This window comes from Halichoerus grypus, chromosome 7 (assembly GCF_964656455.1).
Source record: "Halichoerus grypus chromosome 7, mHalGry1.hap1.1, whole genome shotgun sequence".
NCBI classification, from domain to species: domain Eukaryota; kingdom Metazoa; phylum Chordata; class Mammalia; order Carnivora; family Phocidae; genus Halichoerus; species Halichoerus grypus.
In genome coordinates, this window is record NC_135718.1 from 87,470,319 (window position 1) to 87,488,025 (window position 17,707).

Consider the following 17,707-nt stretch of genomic DNA (forward strand, 5'->3'; position numbering starts at 1 on the left):
GAAGGCAGACGCTTAACAACTGAGCCACCCAGGCGCCCCGACTAAGCATTTTAATATAAGCTAACGTAATTTCTCCTTTCACTTTACAAATAGAAAGTTTGAACATCTGAGTTCATATTTTGACTACTTTGGTTTTAGTTTGCTTTTCCTGAGTAAAGTATAAGATAAACAATTAAGCTTTCTAAATTCAAAGGAGACTTCATCAGGCCAATATTTTATTTTCTTTGCAAATTCCATAAGAAAATAAACTTTGAACAAAGCGGTATGCCCAGTCCTTTGAGGCGAGAAACAATAAACTTATCAGGACATTGGTAAAAATAGAACATAATTTAGCTTTCAACTTCAAAATTAAATTAATTAAATAAAATTGAATATTTGTTAGGGTGGAGGCTGGGTGGAGATAAGGTAGATAAAATCACTCCTCCTTGGTGCTAAAAACACTAGGGGTTAGCAGTGTAAATGTTCAGTTAGTTTCCTGTCATTAACCTGAAGCTTCATAAAAAAAAAAGGAAGAAAGTTATAAGGAATAAATGGAATGTATACCCAGAAAATTTATAATTCATAAATCTGAAAGAATTGTTATATTTCTGAAGGTTTTTTAAAATAATAGTTCTGTAAATATTAAAAATAAAATCTCACATTATAATATCTGGGATTCTTTCTTCTGCAAAGAAGGAACTGAATCATTTGTATTTGTCCCTGAAATACTCTGTAAAATTCCAATTCACAAGTAATGTACAAAACAGGATGAGTAACAGCTATGTTAAGATTAAAGGATAGTGGGGTCCCTGGGTGGCTCAGTCAGTTAAGCGTCTGCCTTCGGCTCAGGTCATGATCTCAGGGTCCTGGGATTGAGCCCCGCATCGGGTTCTCTGCTCAGCGGGGAGTCTTCCTCTCCCTCTCTCCCTGCTTGTGCTTTCAAATAAATAAATAAATAAATAAAATCTTAAAAATAAAGATTAAAAGATAGCATTTGATTTTTACCACTCTACAAGGTGCTATACATATTTTACATCAATATATTAGAACTGGCACAGTCTCTAAGGATATTTGCCACATTTTGTTTACATTCCAAGACTAATCCCCAAATCACAGATCATACACCTGTTTACTTTTTGAGGATTCCACTTAAAGGTATGGTTTGTTTGTTATATGTAATACAAAGGAGGTACTTTGAAATAAATCCATCCTGCTCCACCATTTGTTTGTAATAAATACAGGTATCAAAAACATTCCTGAACATACTTCTGATACCACTAGTCGCTAGCATCTCTTCAAAAATCAACACAATTTGCAACAGCATTCATTTTACCTGCTACTTTATTTTTTATTTTATTTTTTTAAGATTTTATTTATTTATTTGACAGAGAGAGGGAGAGAGACAGCGAGAGAGGGAACACAAACAGGGGGAGTAGGAGAGGGAGAAGCAGGCTCCCCGCCAAGCAAGGAGGATGAGGGGCTGGATCCCAGGACCCTGGGACCATGACCTGAGCCGAAGGCAGACACCCAACGACTGAGCCACCCAGGTGCCCCTTACCTGCTACTTTATTTATTTATTTATTTATTTTTTTTTTTTTAAAGATTTTATTTATTTATTTGACAGAGAGAGGTACAGCGAGAGAGGGAACACAAGCAGGGGGAGTGGGAGAGGGAGAAGCAGGCTTCCCGCGGAGCAGGAAGTGGCTCAACTGAACATCTGCCTTTGGGTCAGGTTTGATCTCGGGGTCCTGGGAGTGAGTCCTGCATTGGGCTCCTTGCTCAGCAGGGAGTCTGCTTCTCCTCCTGCTTGTGTGCTCTCTCTCTCTCTGACAAATAAATAAATAAAATCTTTAAAAAAAAAAAGACTTTATTTTTTAGTAATCTCCACACCCAACATGGGGCACGAACACACAACCCTGAGATCAGGAGTTGCACACTCTTCTAACTGAGCCAGCCAGATGTCGTGAGGGTGCGTGTTTTAAATATTTTATTACCAATGACCAGGTTATGTTTACCAACTGGAATTCTTTTGTTAAATGTTTGAATGTTTTGCATTGTAATAATCAAGATATTAACATGAGTAGAAGGTTGTTGATTTATGACAACCTGGAGATCCCCTAAAATCAATTGCTATCTGTTTCATCTTTCTTTTTATTTATTTATTTGACAGAGAGAGACCACAAGCAGGGAGAAGCAGGCTCTCCGCTGAGCAGGGAGCCCGATGTGGGGCTCCATCCCAGGACCCTGGGATCATGACCTGAGCCAAAGGTGGACACCCAACGAACTGAGCCATCCAGGCGCCCCTCTTTCTTTTTTTTAAAAAAGATTTTATTTATTTGTCAGAGAGAGAGAGAGAGCACCAGCGGGGAGAGCGGCAGGCAGAGCAGGCAGAGGGAGAAGCAGGCTCCCCGCTGAGCAAGGAGCCTGGTGTGAGACTCGATCCCAGGACCCTGGGATCATGATCTTGTCGAAGTCAGATGCTTAACCGACTGAGCCAGCCAGGCACCCTGGGGTACCTTTCTAAACACAGAAATTCCCATTTGTTAATATTTTATTTAGGATTCTTGCAATGCATTAGATTTTGATAAATTATTCAAGCATTATAAAATGAATTGGAAAGTGTTCCTTTTTTTTCCCCCCCCATTCTCTAGAAGAAGTTTTTGAAAGTGGATGTTTGAAAGTTTTTGAAATAGTAACTATTTGGTTGAATTCACTGGTTTGAAGAACTCATCCAGGGGCGCCTAGGTGGCTCAGCTGGTTGAGCAACTGCCTTCGGCTCAGGTCATGATCCCTGGGTCCTGGGATCGAGCCCCATGTTGGGCTCCCTGCTCTGCGGGGAGTCTGTTTCTCCCTCTCCCTCTGCCTGCCACTCTCCCTGCTTGTGCTCTCTCTCTCTGTAAAATAAGTAAATAAAATATTAAACAATAAAATAAAATTTTAAAAAACATTGATTTTTTAAAAATTTTTACTAAAGCCAGTTGATTTTTTTTTTTTTTAGTAAGCTCTATGCCCAAAATGGGGCTTGAACTCATGACCCCAAGATCAAGAGTCAGCCAGGAGCCCCTCCTTATTAGATTTTTTTGACTAGTTGTTTTATCTATATAGTGGAAATGCCTTTTTCCTTTGAATTTTGCCAATTTTTGCTTTATGAATTTGGAAGCCATAATTATGTACATATAACTTTGAAATTATTTTGAAATGATACCTTTCATCATTAAGGAGCACACTTCTTTATATCCAATAATATCTGTTGCCCTGACTTTCACTGTCAGGTATTACTATAGCTATCAGATCTTCTACTGCTTTTTAAAAACTTGGCACTGTATACCTTTTCATACATTTAAAATTTTTTATTTTCAGGATCCTTTAATATTAAATGTGTCTCTTACATGCATCATAGAGTTGGGGTTTTACTTTTCATTCAGTTTGGCCATCTTTGCCTTTTATTCAGAAGATTTAGTCCACTTATATTTAATATTATTACTGATATATTTAGATTTAAATCTACCATCTTACTATTTCCCTTCTATTTGTCCCCATTTGGTGTCATTTTTTTAAGACTGATTCAGTATTTTTTTTTTTTAAAGATTTTATTTAATTATTTGACAGAGAGAGAGACAGCGAGAGAGGGAATACAAGCAAGAGGAGTGGGAGAGGGAGAAGCAGGCTTCCCGCCGAGCAGGGAGCCCGATGTGGGGCTCGATCCCAGGACCCTGGGATCATGACCTGAGCCGAAGGCAGATGCTTAATGACTGAGCCACCCAGGCACCCCGACTGATTGAATATTTTTATTGTTCCATTTCCCTACCCACCTCACCCTGATTAGCTTGGTAGTTATGCATCTTTTACTATTATTTTAACAGGTGCCTCAGAAATTAAAATGTACATCCTTGATTTATCAAAGTCTATACGTATACACACACCCCCACTCTCTGACCAATAAGCAATTGGTGGATTTTTTTTTTTTTTTAAAGATTTTACTTATTTATTTGACAGAGACACAGCAAGAGAGGGAACGTAAGCAGGGGGAGTGGGAGAGGGAGAAGCAGGCTTCCCGCTGAGCAGAGAGCCCGATGTAGGGCTTGATCCCAGGACCCTGGGATCATGACCTGAGCCAAAGGCAGACGCTTAACCATCTGAGCCACCCAGGCGCCCCTGGTGGATTGTATTTTTAATTCTTTATATTTTAAATGTCATGAGGTATGATTTTATATAGTATCACTTAGATTAATCCACATATTTATCCCTTGTTTCTCTTCATTCCTTCTGAAACTTCAAGTTATTTATTTATTTATTTGAGATAAAGTAAGAGAGAGAGAGAGAGAGAGATCGCACACAAACAGGGGGGAGGGGCGGGAGGGAGGGAGATGCAGACTCCCTGCTGAGCAGGGAGCCTGATGTGGGACTCCATCCCAGGACCCTGGGAACATGACCTGAGCTCAAGGCAGACGCTTGACTGAGCTCCCCAGGTGCCCCTCAAGTTTTTTCTTTTGCTTTATTATTTCCTTTAGTATAGTTATTCTGGTAACAAATTCTATAAATTTGTCTTCAAATAGTCCTTATATTACTTTACCTTGAAGGAATTTTCATTGAGTATAGAAATCTAGGTTGGTAGCAATTTTGTTTCAGCCCCATGAAGATGTCATTCCATTTTCTGTTCTCTATTGTTTCTGTGGAGAAGTCAGATGTCAAACAAATTGTTGCCCAGTACCCATCTGGCTCTGGGTACTTTATTTATTTATTTATTTATTTAAGATTTTATTTATTTATTTGTCACAGAGAGAGAGAGAGCACAAGCAGGGGGAGCGGCAGGCAGAGGGAGAAGCAGACTCCCCGCTGAGCAGGGAGCCCCATGTGGGACTCAATCCCAGGACCCTGGGATCATGACCTGAGCCGAAGGCAGACACCCAACCGACTGAGCCACCCAGGCGTCCCTATTTATTTTTTATTTAAGTAATCTCTGCATCCAATGTGGAGCTCAAACTCATGACCCCATGATCAAGAATCGCATGCTCTACTGACTGAGCCAACCAGGTGCCCTTGGCTCTGGGTACTTTAAATATTTTTTACTTTGTGTTTAGTTTTTAGCAGTTTTACGATTGTGCGCCTTAGAGTCCTTATCTTTTTATTTATCCCATTGAGATTCACAGGGCTTCTTGAATCTGTGGTCTATTATTTTTTGACAGTTTTGGAATGTTTTCAGTCATTATGCCTTTAAATACTCCTTCTGTCCCATCATCTCTTTTCTCCTTCTGTTATTCCATTATACATGTTAGACCTCTCATTATGTCCCTTATTTCTCTTCTCTTCTGTATTTTCCATCCGTTTTTCCTCTATGCTTCATTCTGGATATTTTCTGATCTATTTTCAATGACTAGCTCTCTTCAACTGTTCCTAATCTGCTGTGGTTATACCTTCCAACTGAGTTCTTAATTTTGATTGTTGTAGTTTACTTCTAGAGCTTTCATTTGGTCCTTTTTGTTGTTTCCAGTTCACTTCTAAAATTCTCAATTTTGTCTCATTTCTTTAAACAAATTAAGCACTTAGAATCTATGTCTAAAAAATTCCATTATCTAGAATCTGCCAATTGTCTATACTTTCTTTTGGTTTTTGTTAGGGTTATCTTGTCTCCTCTTGTGTCTGAGATTTAAAATTGAGTGTTAGGAGGTGCCCTGGGTGGCTCAGTTGTTGGGCATCTGCCTTCGGCTTGGGTCATGATCCCAGGGTCCTGGGGGGCTCCCTCCTCAGCAGGAAGCCTGCTTCTCCCTCTCCCATTCCCCCTGCTTGCATTCCCTCTCCTGCTGTCTCTCTGTCAAATAAATAAAATCTTAAAAAGAAATAAAATTGAGTGTTAGACACTGTATATTAAGAAGTTTAGAAATAATTTGAAGCCTAGCGTAGTATTATGTTCCACTAAGAGGAATATTTACTTCTGGTGGGCTACTTAAGGGTCTCAAGTTCTATAATCACCTTAATTCCATTTCAGAGATGAGAGAATTTGAAGGTGGGCCAGTGTTGCCTTTTGGGGTTCCAGCTCAGAGCATGGAAGGTTTGCCAGCTTCCCCTAACCCTTGGTGGTCTCTGGACTCTAATTTTTGTCCTCCCTCCCCTTGTATACCTTTCAGGAATGCCACTCAGTTTCTCAGCTACCTTTTCTGGAAGTGTGGAAAGCCCCTCAAGAAAAAAGCAATGCTAAATGCCAGGTTTCCCCTTCTGAGTTTACTTCTTTTCCCAGATTCTATCTATCTATAATTCTTTAAGATCTAGTTAATGCTCTAGTGTCTTCAAACAGGTTATTTTTATATTTTATTCCAGAGGAAATAGTTGTTGTCAACTATTTGGATTAGAAAGGTTAATCCAAATTACCTAGTCTACCATTACTAAAAGCAGAAGCCTTAAATTTCCCCCAAATTCCATATTCAAATTCTTTACAGGAGCATCTGTTCCCTTCTTTTCATATTGGGTAAATGTCACATTTACCCAGTTCTGTCATTAGGATGAAAACGGGGAATGAGGAAACAGACATTGAATCAATTCCTCTAAGTGGTGCACCTTACTTCTGCATTCCTCCATCAAATGTGCAACTCTGGGCCTGGAGCCTCTTTAGGATTCCAACATGCAGACTCTCAGCCATGTTCCATCTCAGCCGTGTTTCACCCAACATGGACAATTTTTAAAATCTTGCATACATTATTAAACAGTCTGCTTCCATTATTCTATTTATTTATTTGTACATCTTATTTTATGTGAAATTGTAGGGGATAGGAAGAAAACATGTTTTCAGCCTACCACCTTAAACTAGAAGTTTCATTAAATCTTTAAAATGTTCATATACTTTGACCCAGCCATTCTACTTTTTAAGAATCTATCTTACAGGGGCGCCTGGGTGGCTCAGTCGTTAAGCGTCTGCCTTCGGCTCAGGTCATGATCCCAGGGTCCTGGGATCGAGCCCCGCATCGGGCTCCCTGCTCCGCGGGAAGCCTGCTTCTCCCTCTCCCATTCCCCCTGCTTGTATTCCCTCTCTCGCTGTGTCTCTCTCTGTCAAATAATTAAATAAAATCTTTAAAAAAAAAAAAAATCTATCTTACAGACACAGACAAATGCACAAAACTATACAGATGAGGATATTTACTATAGCACCATTTTATTTATTAGTTTTAATATTTATTTATTTATTTAAGTAATTTCTACACCCAGTGTGGGGCTCAAATTCATGACCCCGAGATCAAGCTAGTCAGGTGCCCTATTTTAGCACTATTTCTTTCTCTCTCTTTGTTTCTTTCTTTCTTTTCTTTCCTCCTTTCATTCATTCGTTCATTTATTAAGACTCCATTTATTTATTTGAGAGAGAGAGTAAGAGCGAGAGAGCACAAGCAGGGGGGAGCGGCAGAGGGAGAGGGAGAAGCAGGTTCCCCGCTGAGCAGGGAGCCCAATGCAGGGCTTGATCCCAGGACCCTGAGATCATGACCCGAGCCAAAGGCAGACACTTAACCAACTAAGCCACCCAGGTGCCCCTTTACCACTATTTTAGAAAAATAATGAAAATAACTCAAATACCTATTAATAAACTAAATTATGGCACAATACAGAAATTTTTAAAGACTGTATTAAGTTAATATAATGACAGAATTAAATTTTTTTAGAAAATAATTTTCAAAACCATATAGGACAGTACATGCATAGAAGAAGAAGTCCATATGCTTAACACATAAACATTTATAGCATATACTAAGCTAAGTAACATTCATCTATGGGGAAGGCACTATAAAGAACTGTTGTCATCAGTCTTAAAATATTTGAATTTTTATAATGGGAATTGTTTTTAATCATAAACAAAACAAGTAATAAAACATATCAAGCCATCTAGACTTCTACAAAATTCTCACATGCCAAGAGCCGAGCCAACATCAAATCAGGCCTCTATTCAAAGTAGGTAATACTAACCAGGCTAAGGCAAGCCCAGTACTTTAAGGTGTGGAACCCAGACACAGAGCAGTCCTAGCTAGTGATACGAAAGTGACATAATTAGACTATGCATACAGATGAAAGAGATGATAAAATGATCAGAAGAGATCATTGCTGGGGAGCAATGAAAAGGCATAGAGAAAATGGTAGAAGTAGAACTGCTGGAAATCAAGAAAGGAATTAAGAGTCCAGTAGGAAAGAAGCAAATATATACATTTTTATGTTTAGGGTGTATAATGGCAATACATTACGGCTAACTTTTTGCTATCTTTGATAGTCTGTGTATCTGTCAATATTGTTTTCATATTGTGCCTAAATTAGTTGAGCTGGGACCAAGAAGCCTGTTTTGTTTGTTTTTAAGCAGGCTCCATGCCCAGCTTGGAGCCCTATGTGGGGCTTGAACTCACGACTCTGAGATCAAGACCTGAGATCAAGAGTCAGGCGCTTAACCAACTGAGCCACCCAGGCACCCCAAGAAGGCTGTTTTGGTATCTGTACTACTAAATAGCAGGATGATCTTAGACTGAAATTCCTTGACATCTTTGGTCTTCCACTTTCCAATTCCATAAAATGGAGGTTCAAATTAGAAAATTCAAAGTCAAGTTCAGATAAAATTCCATCATCCTAAAAGAAGACTGTTCCTCTTTCAGCTAGGCATCCCTTATCCACCTGTTGGCCCACACGCACTAGAGATGACTGATGCTATGACTCCCTAGTCCTGCGCTCAAGGCAGATGTTGGTAATGAGCTACAGCGTTTGCCCGTGTCTAGCGACTGAGTTCTCTCTTACTTTCAAATCTCCATGTGGCCATTTGCAATCACTTGGAGACGGTACTTGGGATGAAATCTATTTGCCATCCTACAAATCCATAAGCAAGTTATGACTTTCAGTACAATTCAAAAACTTTCTTAGTGAATATTTTCTACATTAAAAAAAAAAACTCTGATAATTCTCTCCAATGACTAAAATTGACGCTCATATTTTTGGACTGACTAGATTAATAGAATAGGATATAAAGCACTGTCAAGATAACCCGAATATGTCAACTTATATATTTCTTGATTTATTTATTCTGAATCACTTTTAATAACCTCTGTTAACATGACTCCCTTAGTCAAGGCACCAGTGCTAGGGATTCTACGTTCATGCAAACTGTCAAGAACCCAGCCCACTCATTAATCCTATCCAACCGGAGAGTCAGTGGCATAATGAGGTCTGGGGTAATGAACTGCACTGCGCTGCTAATTTACTTAGCATGTGTTCGGTATAACAAGAGATAAAGATAGCAAATGAGGATTTAAAAATAAGATTTATCTCATTTATCTCAAGGTTTTCGTCCATAAAGTATTTTTAATTCCTTAGATATAGAAGTCCCTGCCATTTTAAAAGTAGACAAATAAAGAAAAAAGAGAAATGTCCTTACCAATTTTTCTGCTTCTGTGTTCATTTCCCTTAATTTTTTGATATGTTCCTTTTTAATCATGAGAATTTTTGATAATTTGGTCTACAGACAAAGAAAAAGAGATGTTTTGGAATAGAGGCCTTTAGGTATAACAAACATCAAATTACCAATTTTTCACTAAGATATTTTAGCAGATTTTAGTGTTTCAATATAAATAAACATAGCACATGCATTTTTAAAAATAAATCTGATTGGCTAACAGAAAAATATTTTCTTAAAATCCACTCTAACCAGAACATGTCAAAAGGACCCAGGAGTCAGTCTGAACAAGCTTTCACTGGCCCACGTGGGACCATTCAGGGACCAGTAAGAATAACCACTGGGATGGACCGAAGTACAAATATATCAAAATTTATGAGTTCATACAGATACTTTATAAAAATTAACCATTATTGGAGAATGCCAGTGACCAAACTCATTATTTTATAAGCTGGAAGACAAAGAGAAAGAATCACGTGTTTATCCTGCCTTTCCTACACAAACTATACCATTAGGTAACCAGATAATAGGCTAGGGGAAGCTTTTCTTTATAAAACTGTTTCAGGGGCACCTGGGGCCTCAGTCGGTTAAGTGTCCGACTCTTGATTTCTGCCGGGGTCATGGGATCAAGTCCCGAGACAGGCTCTGTGCTCGGGGCAGAGTCTGCTTGAGATTCTCTCTCCCTCTGCACCCCAACCCCCGCTCTCCCGCTCTAAAAAAAAAAAAATTTAAATAAATAAATAAATCTTAAAAAAAGAGAGACTATTTCAGTTAGTAAATGAAGAGGAATGATAGAACGAGAACAGTGCCATTTCGCAATCCTAATGAATGGCTGGATCTAGGCACTGATAATCAGTGGCAGCTAAGTTTATATAAAAAATATAAAATAGCATGGGTCTATCAGAACACAAAACCTCCTACAAAAGTAGTTACATAAAATAAATGAACCAACAAAATAAAAACCCCAAATCTAATCAAACTTCTATATCCAATAAGCAATTTACATAAAATACAAAAGACAAAAGAACACATTGAATGATACCACAAGGATTCGGTCAGTAAAACCCACTGTGGGAGACTCTTTGGACAAATAATCCAGTTTCTCAAACAAGTAAGTTGTACAGGGAAAAGAGCATTCAATGGTTAAGAGACAACTAGAAAATTTGAATGCTGACTCAACATTTGATGATATTAAAAGGCAATTCTGTTTACTTTTTAGATGTAATAATGGTATTATAGTTTCTTTTTTCTTTTTCTTTTTTTTAAGTAATCTCTACACCCAACGTGGGGCTCGAACTCACAACACGAGATCAAGAGTCGCATGCTCCTCTGACTGAGCCAGCAAGGTATCCCTTAGTTATGGTTCTTAAAAAAAAAAAAAAAAAAAAAAAGCCCTTATCTCTTGGAGATATGTAATAAAATATTTACAAATAAGTGATACAATGTCTGGTATTTACTTCCAAATAATGAAAAGGGAGAAAGTAGGTGGTAGGATAGATGAAATAGGACTGACCAGGAGTTTGCTGAGAACAGGTTCTAGCTCGATGATGGGTACACAGAGGAGCAGTAAACAATTCTGTCTGCTTTTATGTGCTTTAAATTTTCAATAATAAAAAACCCTAAGAATTGGCCTAAGTTGATACAGGCAGAGGGCCTAGTTAGTAAGATATGCCCCATACTTGTTATGGAACAGACTGTAGCTAGTGCTCAGCAGGCCCAGAGCTGGGGACAGGTCTCCCTTCTCTTATAAATTGTTGGATTTTTATGGAAATATGTGTCATTCTTTAGAGATGGAAGCAGTAAAAGATGGAATGAAGGCAACTGTTCTTTTTTTGTTTCTATTAAGTGTGGTGTTGCTTGTTTCTGATAAAAAATCTCAGCTGTTTCCTTTTCATTCTTTTCAAAACTGAGTCGTCTTGAACAAAGCTGATCAGTCTCTTTAGATTCCTCAAAATCCCTAATCCCAGGAAATAAAAAGTTTCCTCAAAAAGAAAATTCATTGTAAACTATGAATTATGAAATTTGCAATTTTTTTTTTGAGGGCAAGCAGGGGCGGGGTGGGGGTGTGGGGGAGTGGGGGAGGGCAGAGGAAGAAAATCTTAAGCAGGCTCCCTGCTGAGCACAGAGCCAGACACAGGGCTCAATCTCAAGACCCTGAGATCCTGACCTGAGCAGAAATCAAGAGTCTGATACTTCTCTGACTCAGCCACCCAGGCGCCCCGAAACTTGCAAAAAATTTTTAATACTTCTTTTGTCATAAGAAAAAAATATTAAGAACCGAAAAAGTGAATTTAAGTCCCATGTTGGGTATAGAGCTTACTTAAAAAAAAATAAACCACACACACACATCTACTTCAAAGCTTAATATTAACAAGAGCAACTTGAGCTTCATAAAACCTTACATATTATAAAAGACAAGTACATAAAAGAACTTTTATTTTTACCTCTTAGATAGCTAATGAACAATGAAACAATAATGAAAGTAGTGTTTTAACTAGGCTTTATACCTAGTTTTTGAAGTTAAAATTAAGCACTGAAGCCAAATATTTCAGCATTGGTAAAAATATCAGTACTTCAGAGGTACTGTAGTAGTAATTTTAGCTTCTGGCTCCCTCTGCTGGTGTCTCTCTCCCTCTCGCCCTCTCTCTCCCTCTCTCTGTCACACACACACACCCACACACGCAGCCCCAAATAGGTCATATTAGCTTTGTTTTTACCTCTATTACTTAAAAGAAAATATTTCTTTAAAAAACAAGTGTCCTATTTGTGAAGAGGATAAAGCTTCGCTCTGTTCATAATTTCAACTTTTCGTATAAAAATATCTTATCTATCTTTGAAAGCCAAAAGGCAAAAGAAATTCTGCATTGCAAGGATAACCACCAAGGTATGATCAAGGAATACAAAATGCTATACATTTGCAACTAAATGATAAAATGTTTCCTTAAAATAACATCAATTGCAAGTGGTAACACTGAAGATTTTAATGGATTATATTAGAAATATTTTTATTTATACTCTTACCCCAAGCCAAAGCAGTTTTTCTCTTCAAAACAGGAAAAGAAATCAAACATTATTAGACTATGATTCAAAGTAAATGATTGATTTAATCTAATTTTCAAAGTGAACAGCTCATTACATTCTGATGAGTCAGTCTTTTCAGGAATATTGTTCTACATAATAATTCTACACTTGTTTCAGGTGAGGCTTATATTTCTCAGTGTCTATCACTAGTTAGCAAGCCAACACATCGTAACTGCTCAGTTGACTGATAATTGCAGGATGCACTGAGGTCACTAAATAAAGGCCTTTGTACTTACACAAGTTATTAACAGCTAACCATTCAGGTTTGACAGAGCATATGGTGTAATGTTAGAGTCCTTAACATAGCAAAATAAGAACCAAACCCAAGAAGAACTCAACGAAAAAGACCTCTAAGTCTTTTTTGGCTGTTATAACTTTTATTTCCTTAAGGTTACTTTATTATTTTTTTTTTTTTAGAGAGAGCGTGAGTGAGCACAAGTGGATGGGAGGGGCAGAGGGAGAGAGAGACTATCAAACAGATTCCTTGCTGAGCCTGACACAGGGCTTGATCTCACAACCCTGAGATCATGACCTGAGCTGAAATCAAGAGTCAGATGCTCAACTGACTGAGCCACCCAGGCGCCCTGACTTTTATTTTCAAGCTTTGCTGGAAATAACAGGGTTCTTAAAACCAACACAATGATTTAAAAAAAAAAAAAAAAGTAAAAATATTTGGTCAGAAAAATTTTCAATTTTAATTAACACAAAAGATGTTGAGTTTTCTTCATAAGCAAGCCAAGATAGAGCAATTCTTACCACTTGGATAAGGAATTCTACTGGAAAACCACCTAACGTTTCAGTGTCAGAGCCAGAAATTTTACTTCTCCAAGGTGACTGTCCTAGTAAAGGATCATTATCCTATGGGAATAAGAGGGAAATCATTTAACCACTGACTGTTCAAAAGAAAGCATTTTATTTTTAGATAAAAAGTAAATCCGATTATAATTAATATTACATCAAAAATCTTACAAAAAGGAAAATATTTCCAGAGTTGCAACAACGATTTACTTATTTTATTTAGTAACGGACAACTTAAAATAATGTAGCTACCTCCTGAAATTGCTGTAATAGATGTGTATTTCATAAAAACATTACTCACGCTCATAATACTCATTTACATTACTGCCGACACTTACAAAATGGCACTTACCGTAATGGGTGACTGGAGAGGGGGAGTGTAATGTAGCCGTGGTGGGGTCAGGAAGAATCGAGAAGGCCGCTGTTTTTGTCCAAAGGCAGCAATTGGCATCGTCTCATGAGGCTCATTACTCTTTGAGAAAAGAGGAAAGCCCACAAGTCTTGAAGAACTTTACCGACCATCTGAGCTTTACAAACATGACACTGAGGCTGGAAACATGTACCCACTCACGAGCTATGATTTATCACAGAATCTATTATCCTACAAAGGTCAAAGGCCTAAAACATAAGTCAGAATATGGAAATACTACTTCGCCATCAAAGGCTGAACTCACAAAACAGAAGAATTAAGAAAAAGACCACTGGATCGAAACAGGAAATCAAAGATTAATCTTTTTTTTTTAAGATTTTATTTATTTATTTGAGAGAACAAGCAGGAGTGGGAGGGAAGGGCAGAGGGAGAGGGAGAAGCAGGCTTCCCGCCGAGCAGGGAGCCCGGTGCAGGGCTGCATCCCAGGACCCTGGGATCATGACCTGAGCTGAAGGCAGACGCCTACCGGACTGAGCCACCCAGGCGCCCTGAAAGATTAATCTTCAAGTGTCCTAGGACTACCGGTGCTTGCTGTGTGCTAAAAGCTGGCTCAATATTACCTACTGCACTTACAGTGCACTCTTACCTGGCCGGGGAGGAATATCTGGATGATCTCATAAAGGAAATTACATTAATGAACTGGAAAAGCAGTTTTCCTTTTCTGACAGGGGAGGTTGAAAGGTTGCATCCTTTAAGGAAAAACACTTAAGGTTGGTGTACTTTGCTCTACAAATGTAGTCCAAATTTTCTTTCTCTTCTATTTCTCCTCTCTAAAAAGTATGTTTGAAAAGGAAAGCCTCACAATAAACAGCCTTAATTTTTAAAAAGTATGTATCAGAAAAAGAAAATTCTTCTATATTTCCACTAAGGAGATAAAGAAATTTTTATTTTTAAAAAATATTTTATTATTTGACAGAGAGAGAGCGCACAAGCAGGGGGAGCGCAGGCAGAGGGAGAGGGAGAAGCAGGCTCCCCCCTGAGCAGGGAGCCCGATGTGGGGCTCAATCCGAGGACCCCGGCATCATGACCCGAGCCGAAGGCAGACACTTAACCAACTGAGCCACCCAGGTGCCTCAAGAAATTTTGATTTTTAATTGTAAGGTCATAAACCTTAAAAATCAAGTTTATAACAAAGAAATGAAAAAAGGGACGTTAAAAGCGAACAATTTAATTTCCATAATGCTTAGTGGCAAACAATTCTGTTATAAAAAGTTCATTATTGGGGCACCTGGGTGGCTCAGTCAGTTAAGCATCTTTCTTTTGAACTTTTAAAGGCTCAGTTCATAATCCCAGGGTCCTGGGATCGAGTCCCGCATCGGGCTCCTTGCTCAACAGAGAGCCTGCTTCTCCCTCTCCCTCTGCTGCTCCCCCTGCTTGTGCTCTCTCTCTCTGTCAAATAAATAAAATCTTTGAAAAATAAAAATAAACATTTTAAAAATAAAAATAAAAAATACAAAGTTCATTATTGAGGCACTGGCCAGCTCAGTCAATACAGTGTGCAACTCTTGATCTCAGGGTTGTGAGTTTGAGCCCCACGTTGGGTGCAGAGATTACTTTAAAACCTTAAAAAAAAAGAAAGTTCATCATTCAACTTTTTAAAAACTTTATTAGATTGCAGAGTTGTCTTAGTTCTTAAAATTATTTTGACTTATTGGAAAGGTACATAACTCTCATGACATTGCTAAATCAGACATGAAATCGTGAAATAATGGCCTAGTAGTTTAAAGGACTGATTCAAGAATTCAGAATATCCGGATTCTGGTCTCAGCCTGCCAGGAAACCAGCTCTAGAGCCACTTAATGTATTATGTCTTAAGTTTCATCGTGCAAAAAGTGAGAGTAATTAAAAGCCACCCTGCATAATTCTGAGGATAAAACAAGAGAACAAATGCTAATGTGCAAGATGTTACTTCATACTTCTAAAATCATTTTGCAAGATGACCATACTTTAACAACACAGTTGGAATAAAAGTGTCATTTTGCTTATTCCCCAAGGTAATTGAGTGAGGAGTGATCAGCTCTGTCACACTAAAATGGTGTGTGGGTAAGGTACAATGGAGGGATGTTCACGTCTAGACAATGTTGAAGACTTGAGTAGAGTTCTGGTCTAGGGGCCTAGGAGGCAGGTCTGCGAACTCCTAAGGATCTCTTCCTCCATGACCTGAAGTCTTGATTCTATCACAAAATACAGTCTGTAGAAAATTCTACACAACACAGTTGTTTTTTATTTTTTGCTTTGTGGTTTTTTCTTTTTTTAGATTTTTAAAATTTTTGAGGCATGTAGGTGGCTCAGTCAGTTAAGTATCTGCCTTTGGCTCAGGTCATGATTCCAGGGTCTTGGGATTGAGCCCTACATCGGGCTCCCTGCACAGCGGGGAGCCTGCTCCTCCCTTTGCCTACTGCTCCCCATGCTTATGCTCTCTCTCACAAATAAATAAAATCTTAAAAAAAAAAAAAAAGTTTTTTTTTTAATTTTTAAGTAATCTCCACACCCAGCGTGGGACTTGAACTCACAAGCTCAAGATCCAGAGTCCCATGCTCTACTGACTGAGCCAGCCGGGCGCCCCATGTAACATATTTAATAGGCATAAGACACAAGTGTATTATGAAATACTTACAAGAACTTCATAGTCAGGGATGGTATGGGTTCCAAGCCCTGCCCTATCAAAAGTTACTCTATAAGTAGCATTAAAAGTATCCACAGCATCTATTTGTCCAGTGAAGAGACCATCATGAACACCACGTAATCGAGCTGGGAAAAAGAAACAAAAAGGCATTAAGATATTTGGAAGATATAACAAATTGTCAAAATTGCTCCAAGCATGTAATTTAAAATGTAGAAAGTATAGTATTATTGTTTATTCTAGTCTCAAAAAAAGCATGCACTTCATTTTAGGTTTAGAGAAACAACAAAATTTTTAAACTACAACTATAAATGATGATTGTGGGGTGCTTGGATGGCTCAGTCAGTTAAGCCTCTGCCTTTGGCTCAGGTCATGATCCCAGGGTCCTGGGATGGAGCCCCACATCGGGCTCCCTGCTCAGCAGGGAGCCTGCTTCTCTCCCTCTGCTGCTCCCTCTGCTTGTGCTCGCTCTCTCTCTGTCAAATAAAGAAAATCTTTAAAAAAAATGATGATTGCTAATTTGATATACGAATGAAATCATATATCTACCAGGGGAAAATTTATTTTTAAAGATTTTATTTATTTATTTGAGAGAGAGAGGGGGAGCGCATGAGCAGGGGGGAGGGGCAGAGGAGAAGAAGACTTCCAGCTAAGCAGGGAGCCTGACATGGGACTCAATCCCAGGACCCTGGGATCATGACCTGAGCTGAAGGCAGACACTTAACTGACTGAGCCATGTAGGCACCCAAGGGGAAAATATTTTTAAATCATTGCTTTAAACCCCAAATTGAAAAAAAAAAAAAAAAAAAGTCAACAGAAGAATTTTGGTTATTATAGTCAAGTGAAACACTAGGAGCAGTTCAACTACCAAAAAAAGACCAGGATGATGTTCAGAAAAGATTAATACAGCAGGCCTAAGACTGCGATCCTTAGAAAGTGCTGCCTGCGAGGACTTTCAAAGCAACTATCAAAAGAATTTCAGGAGTGCTCCCACTGTTCCCATACTAACAGAGGTGATGTACTGCATCTGAACTGTGATTGTCGAAGACAACCGATTCAGGGCTCTGGAAATGGACCAAATGCAAAAAAACAATTACGAAACGTCTACTTTTGGGGCGCCTGGGTGGCTCAGTTGGTTGGGTGTCCAACTCTTGATTTCGGCTCAGGTCATGATCTCAGGGTTGTGGCATCAAGCCCTGCGTCGGGCTCCATGCTCAGCATGGAGTCTACTTCTCTCCCTCTGCCCCTCCCCTCATGCTCTCCCTCAAATAAATAAGTAAATATTTAAAGAAAAAATAAATATTTACTGTTAAAAAACTGCTAAAGCTTCAGGTAAGGACAAGGGAAGTCAGTGGCCTTTTGCATGAGGCTATTTATACCCCCGCCATCA

At 38.7% G+C, this 17,707-nt stretch overlaps 1 protein-coding gene across 3 annotated transcripts in view; it reads right to left on the reverse strand.

The window, feature by feature from the left end:
• Positions 1 to 17,707, reverse strand: part of LIN9 (lin-9 DREAM MuvB core complex component) — a 68,344-nt gene that overhangs the window by 9,829 nt on the left and 40,808 nt on the right. For all 3 annotated transcript variants that reach the window (XM_036118061.2, XM_036118062.2, XM_036118063.2), the window contains 4 exons: positions 16,312 to 16,445; positions 13,617 to 13,736; positions 13,223 to 13,324; positions 9,368 to 9,448 (listed from right to left, as the gene is read on the reverse strand). In XM_036118061.2, coding sequence (XP_035973954.1) covers positions 9,368 to 9,448; positions 13,223 to 13,324; positions 13,617 to 13,736; positions 16,312 to 16,445 — 437 coding nt within the window. The remainder of the gene's footprint in view (positions 1 to 9,367; positions 9,449 to 13,222; positions 13,325 to 13,616; positions 13,737 to 16,311; positions 16,446 to 17,707) is intronic.